General features: G+C 46.0%; 1 protein-coding gene across 9 annotated transcripts in view; it reads left to right on the plus strand.

Annotated features, from left to right (window-relative positions):
• Nucleotides 1-10962, plus strand: part of PIF1 (PIF1 5'-to-3' DNA helicase) — a 45535-nt gene extending 34573 nt beyond the window's left edge. For 7 of the 9 annotated variants that reach the window (XM_045059166.1, XM_045059168.1, XM_045059167.1 and 4 more), the window contains 2 exons: nt 1988-2194; nt 7228-7541. In XM_045059166.1, coding sequence (XP_044915101.1) covers nt 1988-2194; nt 7228-7317 — 297 coding nt within the window. In that variant the 3' untranslated portion in view covers nt 7318-7541. Of the gene's footprint in view, nt 1-1987; nt 2195-7227; nt 7542-9768 lie in introns of those variants that run through there. The other 2 variants (XM_045059161.1, XM_045059162.1) reach the window with 2 other exon arrangements.
• The last annotated feature ends 234 nt before the right edge of the window (nt 10963-11196 follow it).

Consider the following 11196-nt stretch of genomic DNA (forward strand, 5'->3'; position numbering starts at 1 on the left):
ACTGTGCAGAGCCTGCATGGGATTCTCTCTCCCTCCCTCCCTCCCTCTCTCTCTGTCAGTGCCCTCCTCTCACAAGTGCTCTCTCTCAAAAAAAGTGGGGAAAAAGCTTCCCAAACTGTACTTTACAATGTGCAATTTATTGTATGTCAATTACACCTTGATTAATGTTTAAAACACTATTTTTTAATGTGTATTTATTTTTGAGAGAGCACATGTGCAGCTTGGGGGGGGGGGCAGTGGGGGGGGGGCGGGCAGGAGAGGAGCCAAGAGAAAAGGAGATAGAAAATCCCAAGCAGGCTCCCTGCTGTTCCTGTGATGTCTCTGCTGCTAAATTGCTATGTGACCCCAGGCATGGTGGTAAGCCTTTCTGAGGCTTTTTTTCTGTAAAGTTCAGGAAGTAATAGAAACTACAAGTGCTTGGGGCACCTGAGTGGTTCAGTCGGGTTAAGCGGGTTAAGCATCTGTCTGCTCAGGTCATGATCTCGAGGTCCATGAGTTTGAGCCCCGCATCATGCTCTGTGCTGACAGCTCAGAGCCTGGAGCCCGCTTCAGATTCTGGGTCTCCCTCTCTGTCTGTCCCTCCCCTGCTCATGCTCTATCTCTCTCTCTCAAAAATAAATAAAGATTTTTTTTTTAATTTCAAAAAAAAAAAAAAGAAAGAAAGAAAGAAAAAGAAACTATAAGTGCTAGTTTAAGCCAAAAAGGGAATTTACTAGAAGGAAGCCTCAGAAAGTCATGGAGCCCCATGAATCCCAGAGGACTTTTTCCTATCCCTTATCTTTATTTCTCTGATCACAGCTTTCCCTGTTTCCCCATCTACATGGTAGAAAAGAAAAGCTACCAGCTTCTGAGTTTTGTATGTTACAGGCTTAATTACTCAGGATGCTGAATTTACTCCCTGTCAATCACAGATCCAAATGTAAATTCTCAGGGAAGGACTGTATTGATCCATTTGGGTTAAGGGCCCCAACATGCACCAAGGTATGGGGTCAGGTGGCAGAGCCACAAAGGATGAACCTGACTGGTCTTAAAATCTACAGATGAAGAACAGGACAAGTGCTAGGAAAGTGCTTGGTGGACAGACCACAAGAGGAGTGCCAAGAGAAACTACCAAGGTAGTAGCTGGAATTCAGGACACCTGGGTTGTTCTGTACTCAGAATTGTGTCTCTTGATAGGGGCAGCGTGTATATATGTAATGTTCCAGTGAGCAGCAGTGGGAGATCAGTGGAGGAAGAAATCACTTCCAACTGGGCTGTCTAGGAAGGTTTCATGGAAGAGGTGCCAATATCAGCTCTGTGAGGAAATTTATGCCCAGCATTTGCATGGCCTTTAAAGTTCACTAAGTGCTCGGGGCACCTGGGTGGCTCAGTCAGTTGAGCATCCAATTTCGGCTAAGTCATGATATCTCAGTTTGTGAGTTCAAGCCCTACATCAGGCTCGCTGCTGTCAGCACAGAGTCCACTTGGGTTCCTCTCTCCCCTCTCTCTGCCCCTCCCCTGCCTGCACACATGCTCTTGTGCTCTGTCTCTCTCAAAAATAAATAAACATTTTTTAAAAAGTTTACTAAGTGCTTTCGTATCCTCTCTTTACAGTGTAGACCCACCTTCTCAACCTCTCCCCTGGGATTAGTATTATTATACATCCCATTGCACAGATGGGGAAACTACCAATGAAAGACATTGATTGAGTGATTTGCCCAAGTTCACACAGCTTGACAGAGCAAGGTGTCACCTCTAGTGTTTTGACTGGAGAGCCCTGACTTGCACTCTCTCTCCAAGGCTGACTTCAAATGGAGTGTAGGGAGGAGGGAGCTTGCTGGGTAAGTGCTTAGCAGGGATTGAAAAGGGAAAAAAGTTCAGGTAGCAGCATCTCTGAGCTCCTGTGCAGAAGCCCTCTACCCTGGCTCCAAATACCCAGAGACCACCTTTGAGCTTTGCTTCAGACTCCCAGGCTGGTTTCCACTCACTCTCCTGAACCTTTATCCAGCAGCTCCAACAGGTTGCGGGAATCTTAGATGCAAAATGCCAAGAATGCCAAAGAAAGTCCTGCAGTATGCCAAAGAAACCTCAAGAGACCCACCCCAACCACCTGAGGATCAACTCTAAGGATCAAAGAATGCTGCTACGTACATACACAGGCCTTGGGCTCAGTGTGTTACACACAGTACTGATTTTATTTCATATACATTGTGAGGTAGGTACTGCTACTATCCCCACTTTACAATCCTGGGAAGTATATTCATTGGCAGTTGATTCATTGTCTCAGGTCACATAACTGGTAAGTGGTGGATCCAAGTCTGTCTGATTACAAATGAACTAAAATCATCCTGCTAAATTGTTTCCTCTTCTCAGTTTGCCCATTTCCACCAAGCTCCCAGGCCTGAGACCTTGCCATTTCTTTCAGCTTCAGTGTCTCAGGACAGCCAGCAGCTCTGAAAGACCTGGGGGCTCAGGACAGGTGATAGGCCATCTGCACTGATGCGGTGGGAGGCAAAGGGGGACTTGACTGTTGTGTCAACCATGGGTTTAATGTGGCTACTAACTTCTCGTTTTAAGTAATCTCTACACCCACTGTGGGGTTCGAACTCAGGACCCCAAGATCAAGAGACGCATGCTCCACCAACTGAGCCACCCAGGCGCCCCCATTGCTAACTAACTTTTAATCCCGACTTTTGAAGAGTTAATGTAATTGGTGGGTTGCATGTCCTGCAGGTTAAGAGCAAGGAATCAGAGATCAGAGATACTTGGGTTCCAGTCCTGTCCTGGCTTCCCTACTTTCCTGCTGTGTGATCTTGGAGCAGCTTCTAAACCTCTCTGAGCCACAGCTGCCTCATCTAGAACAGGGATAACAAACCCCAACCTCTTGGGTTAGAATGTTATGGGGAGATGGGTTCCGGTAGAGACCGGCAAGGCTCAGGTTGTTTTAAGCAGCACGCTTACTCTATCCATCCCTCTAACCGAAGCTATTTTACTTCAAAACATTTAAAAAATATATTCAGGGCCCTGGGCAGCTCAGTCAGTTAAGCATCCAATTCTTGGTTTCAGCTCAGGTAATGATCTCATGCTTTGTGGGTTCGAGCCCCACATGAGGCTCCGTGCTGACAGTGTGGAGCCTGCTTGAGATTCTTTCTCTCCCTCTCTCTGCTCCTCCCTTGCTCACTCTGTCTCTCCCTCAAAAATAAACTTAAAAAAAATTGTTTTAAATTAAAAATAAACTCAACTTTGTCAGATGGTTAAATCCTTTTTTTTTTTTTTTTTTTTTTTTAAGTAATCTGTACACCCAACGTTGGGCTCGAACTCAGGACCCTAAGGTCAAGAGTTGCATGCTCAGCCAACTGAGTCATCCAGATGCCCCCATGGTTAAATCTTTTTGATGCCTGCTTAGATTTAATTTGTCTGGAATGTTCTTCCAGTAAGTCCACATGTGAGCCTCAATGAGCCCCTGGACTCAAAGCAGCCAGTAAAATCAACTAAACCTGTATCTCAATGCCCCCTCTGAGCTTTTCTCATGCTAATGTGCATTGTGGGCCTCCCAGAATAGTGTTAAGGGGTGGAAGGGGAGTAATGGAACTTGCTTCCTGCAGCACCTACTAATACCTCTTCTCTGGGAAGGCAGCCACTGCCTGCCATTCATATTGGGTGGGCTTTTCCTTAATCTGTCCCCAGCTAGCCTCCCATTTCCAGCCTGAGAGACAAATGTCCTATCAAATCCCACTTTCTTCTCTGTCCTGCCCCTGGTGCCCTCCACCCAGGCCCCAGGTATCACTGTCCCCCCCTCCTACTCCCCTCCCACAAAGCTCTGCAAGGCTCAGTGCTGTCTCTTTCCCGACCCCTAAGGCCCTGCACTTGTCACCTGTCGATAACCCTTGATCTAGCTCCCACCAGGGTCCTAACAACCCGTGGACCCAATTCTACTTCTTGCCTTGCTCCTTAGAGCTCCTCTCTGTTCACCTGACACTCCAGCCAAACAAGGCTCTGCATACTCTGAGTTTTTCTATGCCCATGTCCTTTCCTCTGCCTGGAATGCCCCAACTACCCATCTTCAGGGTCCAGCTCTAGTGCTGTGGCCTCCCATTCTGCTTGGGCATAGTTCTTTGTGCTTGAGGCTGCTTCACTGCTGGTGAGGTCCGATGTAGTCTTTGGCATACAGTAGGTACCCATAAATGCCTGTAGCTGTAAAGAATGAGTCTAAACCAACTCCTTCATTTTACAGTGGAGGCACAGAGTTGAAGAGATGTGCACCCTACTACTAGGAGACAGGACTGAGGGGGTTCCTGCAGGGCTACACCCCAGGCTAGGCTTTTTCTGCCATTCACTTGGAAAGGAAGCCCTCCAGGGGCTACATTTTCCTGGGAAGACAACTGTCTAGAGCTCACACACTACAGACCCTTCTCAGCTAGGTCCCCTGTCCCAGGGGAGCCATCCACTCTGGAAGTCTCTGGTTCATTCCCACTCTATCTCTCAGATCCTTCCCAATGTCATTCCACAATTCCTTGTACTACCACCTGGACAAAGTTTGAGGCAGAAAGGGCCTCCAGGATTATCCATCCAGAGGACCCACAAAAGCCTCAGAAGGTCCTTCACGTTGTCCTTACAGAACAACTTATCTGTTGAGCTCCTCATTATATAGGTGTTAATATACATAAGGCTCTTAGGACTGTACCTGGTACATTTCTTTTAAGTTTGTTTGTTTATTGGGTGTGTGTGTCGGGGGGGGGGGTAACAGAGAGAGAGAGAGGGAGAAAGAGAAGCCCAAGCAGGTTCTGTGCTGTCAGTGCAGAGCCTGATGTGGGGCTTGAGCCCGCAAACCATGAGATTATGACCTGAGCTGAAATCAAGAGTCAGATGCTTAGTTGACTGAGCCACCCAGGTACCCCAGTACCTGGTACATTTTAAGCACTCTCTAAGGTTTGAGTTGGCCCACAGCCTGTTTTTGCAAATGAAGTTTTATTGGAACACTGCTATGCCTTTGTTTTTGTATTGTCTATGGCTGCTTTTCCACTATGGCTACAAGGGCAGATTTGCATACAGATGTAACTGTATAGGTCACAATGTCCATGAAGAATTGGCTGCCATTACAGGTAAACAACAGCAGGCCCTAAGGCACGCAGCTAGTAACCTGGGGCTTGAATCTGTCTGTTCAAGGATCCTGTAACACACCTCTGTGCTTCTTCACTCACCTTAAGACACAGTACTCATTCATTCATTCAGCAAGGGTTCAAGGATCCCCTTCTGTGTCCTCTAGGCTGAGCTATTGGGAGGAATGGTTGGGACAGAGGTTTGAAGCTGACCTTATAGATTTGAAGAATGACCTCACTCTGCCTCCAGGGTCCTAAGCGACTAGTCCTGAGTGCCTTCTTTTTGTCTGTTGAATACAAAAATATTCTTCCTACCTCAGGACCTTTGCATGTGTTGGCTTAGCTGGCTCTTTCCTGTGGTTCAGGTTCTAGCTCAGATACCACCACCCTGGGTATTAAAACTCCTGGGCTCCAGTCACTCTTTATTCTCACGTGGCACTTACCACCATGTGAAATATTTTGTTTACTTGTTTTTTGTTGGTCTTCCTAAGCATAATGTGAGGTTTATCTCATTCATTGCTACAGCCTAGTGCCTAGAACAGTGCCTGACCCACTGGGCTTTCATGGTATTCAATAATTGCTTACTAAATTAGTGAAATGACTCCTGGACAGGGTGTCAGGCAATGTGGCTTCTCTTCCTGGCTCTGTAAACCCACTCACTGAGCCACATTTCCCTTCTCTGGGACTCAGTTGCCTCCTATGTAAGGTGGAATGTGAGGGTTGGGTGAGAAGCCCCTAATCTTTTGGTTTGAACATTTTATGATTTAAAAACATTTGCCAGGGACCTGCTCTTGGTAGGTTTGGTGGTAAAGGCTATATTTGACTGTGAGCCTAAGTCCCAGCCAGGCCCTGGGGACAGATGAGAAAGTCTCTACTGAGGGATAAGAGAAGGAGGAGGTGGGGGGGGGAGGGGTGAGGAGGAGGGGGAGACCCAGAATCAGTCAGGCAGGGAAGGCTCTGAGAGCTGCAGGCCAGAAGCCAAGGAGGAAGTGCACAGAAAAGGGAGGCAGACGAAGGAGAGGGAGGATATGGGTTGTGGGGAGAGCTTCTTTCACTTTTTAGCCCATGAGCTTCAGAGTTGTTTGAAATTTGTATAACAAATACGCATTATTTTTGCAACTGGAAAAATTAAAATGTACGTGCCCTTTGACCCAGTAATTCCATTTCTAGGAAATCCCTGCAGATAGAGGCATGTGTGAAATGACCCATGTACAAGGCTATTCACAGCAGCCTTGTTTGAAATAGCAAAATACTGGAAACAATCTAAGTTTCCATCAAAAGGGAACAGACAGGCTAGATAAACCAGAGCACATCTAGAAAATGGAACAGTATAAAGATGTCAAAAGCAAGAGCCTAGCAAGTCTGTACGTGCTGACGTAGAATAATCTCCAAAATCTGTTAAGTAGAAGAAACAAGGTACAGAACGACGTATCCAACATGCTGCCATTTATATGAAAAACTATACACACAAATGTTTAGAAATGCTCAGAATATCTCTGGAACATGTGCCAGTTGCTAGGGGATAGGATTGGGGGGAGAGACTCAATGTTCAATATTCTTTTTATAAAGTTGAGGTAAAATTCACATAACATGAAATGAACCATTTGAACCATTTTATTAAAAATTTTTTTTAAATGTTTATTTATTTATTTTTGAGAGAGAGAGAGAGACAGAATGCAAGCAGGGGAGGGGCAGAGAGAGAGAAGGAGACACAGAATCCGAAAAAGATTCCAGGCTCTGAGCTGTCAGCACAGAGCCTGACGCAAAGCTCAAACTCCCGGACAGTGAGATCATGACCTGAGGTGAAGTCGGGCGCTTAGCCGACTGAGCCACCCAGGTGCCCCCATTTGAACCATTTTAAAGTGTACAATTTCCATATAGTCCAACCACCACCTCGATGTAGTTCCACATTTTCATCGCCCTGAAAGGAACCCCCCCATATGCACTAGCAGTCCTTTCCCATCTCCTCTCCCCCAGCCCCTAGCAGCCACTAATCTGCTCTCTGGCTCTATGCATTTGCCCATTCTGGATATCTCATATAAATGGAATCATACAGTATGTGACCTTTTGTGTCTGGCTTCTTTCACTTAGCATGTTTTTGAGGTTCATCCATGCTGATTCTCGTCATGGCTTTTATTTTCCACTTTAGGGATGTACCACACCTTGTTTATCTGTTCATCAGTTGGTGGAGAGTCGGGCTGTCTCCACTTTTTGGCTATCAGGAATACCACTGCTATGAAGACTCATGTACAGGTTTTGGCTTGAATACCTGTTTTCAATTCTTTGGGGTACGTATCTAGGAGTGCAACTGTTGGGTCATATGGTAATTGAAGAACTGAAAACTGTTTTCAGTATTCTTTTGTACCTTGTGAATTTTATGCCATGAGCCCCATGAGCAAATATCAGCACTTCCCCCACCCCAGAAAAGAAAAAGAAAAAAAAAAAAAAAAAAAAGAAGAAGAAGGTGTACATAATGGGAAAAAAAAATAAAGCATACTGTAAAAATGCAAAGGGTTGTTGTCAGGTAAGGAGTGAGCAAATATTTATCTAGATGATTTCTGAAAGAAAAATGCCTTTTGGACTTAGACCTCAATTCAAATGCCACTGCTCTGTTTCATTCTAGTTCTGGGTATGGTGTACAGGAAGACTTGGCATCAAATCCCAGGTCTGACTGTTATAGCTGTGCATCACTATACAGGTTACTTAACCTCTCTGTGCCTCAAATGTAAAATAAGGAGAAATCATCTACCTGGCCAGCTGTGACGTGTTATGCCTGGGCCTATGCCTGCCCCACAGCTGGCTGCCTAGTTTAATGGCCTTACACTTGCAGAGTGCAGGAGACAATCTCTTCTCTCCTGGGATCACTGTTCTCTACAGCCCCTTTCACATAAGATGCTCTGATTCCCCACATGCTCAAGGAACTCTTAGAGGCCTGGCCTGCTGAGCAGTCCTCCTCCCACAATTTCATCATCTCTAAAGCCAAACCTCTCAAAAGAGGGGCCAAACAAGGTGTGAGGGGACAGGAGTCAAGGTCAGGGGCTGGGAAAGGGGCCTGCTGTCTGCCTAGGACTTCCCAGGGACAGGGAGCATGGGTTTGCTTTATGGAGCCATGGAGCCCAGGGCCATATATGTGGAGGAGTTGGGTGGAGACACAAGGGAGACAGAATTTGGGTTTACCTGGAGGAACAACTTTTTAATCGACAGGACATAATGCCAAGCATGGTGTTGAGCACTGTTACATGATTCCACACAAAGTGTCCTCATTTCACAGATGAGGAAACTGAGGCTCAGAGTCCTTTGTCACTGTGCCCAAAATGACAAAATGTAAAGTGCAGCAAGATGTGAACCCAGGCCTGTCTCAATCTAGAACTTGGAAGCTTAGCGTCTGTGCTAAGGGGTCAATGGCCAAGTACGTGACAAATGTGAATGATCACTAATCATCACGTGATAACAATATTGCAGTAAGTAGAGCTGGAGGTGGAGCAATGCAGTGAGCAGTTTGAGGTGGAGGGTATGAGTTGCTTCTTCCCAAGTTCAGGCAGAGGCTGGATTAGCTTTTGGTAGAGATTCAAGTGTTTGATACAATCGACTAGATTTGAGTCCTGGGTTCTAATTGTGACGGTATGAGATTCCCAAGATCTGTCCCCAGAGATTTAGCTGTAGTTGTTTTCATATGGTTCCCAGGAATGTGTCTTTTTCCAAAGACGATTCAGGTCTGCAGCCACATGTGAGGTCCCCTGGCTTGCATGACCTCTAGGGTCCCTTCTAACGTCGATTCCATGATCTGCAATGCCTTAACACCCATGACGGGGAAAGCATCCCTTTGGGCAAAGCATTGCCCTCTCCTCCTTAAATTCCTTCTTAAATTCCTAAGGCCCTAGAGAAAATGAGTGCAGCAAGCTTTCGGGAAGGCAAAAAAGATAGCAAAGATGGAGGGCCCAGAAGCCTCACTGTCACTTTCAGTGGTGACGTGAGGCCAGCTCATCTTCCTTCCTTGGCCCGCTCTACTCCACCCCATGCAGAGCCCCAAAACTGTCACGTGCCCTACTGGACCCCGGTCAAGTGCAACCATTCCTACTTGCAGCCCCTTGCTCTCTCTCTGAAACTGCCCAGTGGGGTCAGCTTCCCAGGCATATCAGACAATTCTGCAGAGTTTTGTCTGGTCCACAGGGTCCTCTCCCAGCTTCTAGGAGGCCAGTGACAGGCAGGGAGGCAGTCCAGAGAGGCATTCTCAGTGACCTTTGGTTCCCTGGGAAGGACTCAAAGCCGGTAAAAGTTTAGCAAGTACCATGTAATCATTGCCAAAACTCTTTTTTTTTTTTTTTTTAAACATAGACTTTCTGGGTAATAAAATTTGAGGACTCTACAAGAAATTACCTTTGATTAGTTTTGTTTTTTCTCAAACAGAAAATGTCTATGCCACCTGCTTTTGGCATTAAATAGAAAGTATGAATTCAGTACCATACTGTGTGACCTTAGGGGATTTCAGCTGCTGAACCTCAGTTTCCCCATCTGCAAAGGCCACTGGCCAGTGGTCTGGTAGAAACTGGCGCTGGGGCAGGGGCTCTGGCTGCTGAAAGGGAGGATGTTAAGTCGGGAGCCCAGAGCACAGCCTAGGAAACTGTGGTCTGCCAAGACACCCCTTTTGGGTTTCTGACCATTATTTTTTAATCTTCTGCTTTCTTTGCAGGTTCCTGGCATCCCGTTCTCTCTCCCATCTTGGGAGAAGAAATGTAGTCATTGACATATTAGTATAAAAGTACTTCTCTCAGGGATTTTTCCATGGTAACCCAAGCCTTCCATTCATTCAATGTTCATTACTGAACCCCTTCTACAAGGACTTGGGCTGGGTCCTAAGGATTCAGAGATACAAAAACAAACAAACAAGCAAACAAAAAAATCATCCCTGTCCTCAGGGATGATGTCCTCCCCTAATTTTCAGCCATGTGGGAATGGAAGAAATAGCTTTTTTTTTTTTTTTTTTTTTTGGAAGTGAGGGAGATGCTGCTCTTTGGTTTGAAGTGAAGTTCTAGGTTCTATTCCTTTGCTGATTTTATAACCTCTCCTCCTGTTGCCCTACAGCTCTGAGACCATCAGAGAACTTCCAGAACCAGGATTTCACTTAGCACTCATGCGAGCCTGGATAATACTCATGAAAGCCAAAGGCATCTCTAGTTTTACTATGAGAAAACTAAGTCTTAGAAAGTAAACTGCCTGCCCATGTCATACAGGTTGCTATTGTCGCCTGGATTCAAACCTAGATCTTCTGGCACAGGTATTTTGGAAACACTGTTTGCCTTGGATTTGAACCTATGATACATGTTACTATGTGGCCCAGAGTAAAGGAGGCAAGAGGAGAAAGAGAGAGCTCAGACACTTAGGGCTGAAATTACCCGATCTCTGGTCCTGATCTGCACCACTCTGACCTTGGCCTTCAAACTAGCAGTAGGACCACCAGCAATAATCACAACCCCCAAGAATTTACCATGAGGTTATTTGTCTTATGTAACGCATCCCTGAAGTTGTGGATTAGTTTCCCCATTTTACAGATGAATTGATTGATACTTAGCTGGGAACTTGTCCAAGGTCACCAAATCAGAATCCCATCATAGGGCTGCCTCATGCTTCTTGTACCACCCATGCCATCCACCAGTAGCTAGGCAAGTTCCCCCAATACTTCTGAGCCCCTGCTTTCTAATCTATAACTAGGGATAGCAGGAACAATGCGAGGACTGTATGAGAAGGCATATTCACTGCCTAGGGTAGGAAGAAGCAGGTACTTTATAAATGACAGCATCCTGCTCCCTTCCCTTCCTGAGACCTCTTGCACCCAAGTGGAGTTTAAACCTATAAATGCCAAAAAATACACCTCAGATACATCCTAGCCTTTGGGCCTCAAGGTCACCTTCTTTACATGCCTTATTACTCAGGCTTTCCTGATGGTAGGGGAGGTGGAGTTAGAATAGGAGGCCTGCTTGGAAGTAGCCAGGCCCACCCTCAGGATGCTAGATCCCAGGCAGTGTTTCTCAAGAGGGAGGACATCTGACTCTTTTCCTTATCCTAAGAATGAAACAAATGATAATGTCTGTACAGTAGATCAGAGAGAAGGGGCCACAGG

The sequence above is a fragment of the Felis catus genome, chromosome B3 (genome assembly GCF_018350175.1).
Source record: "Felis catus isolate Fca126 chromosome B3, F.catus_Fca126_mat1.0, whole genome shotgun sequence".
In the NCBI taxonomy this organism is placed as follows: domain Eukaryota; kingdom Metazoa; phylum Chordata; class Mammalia; order Carnivora; family Felidae; genus Felis; species Felis catus.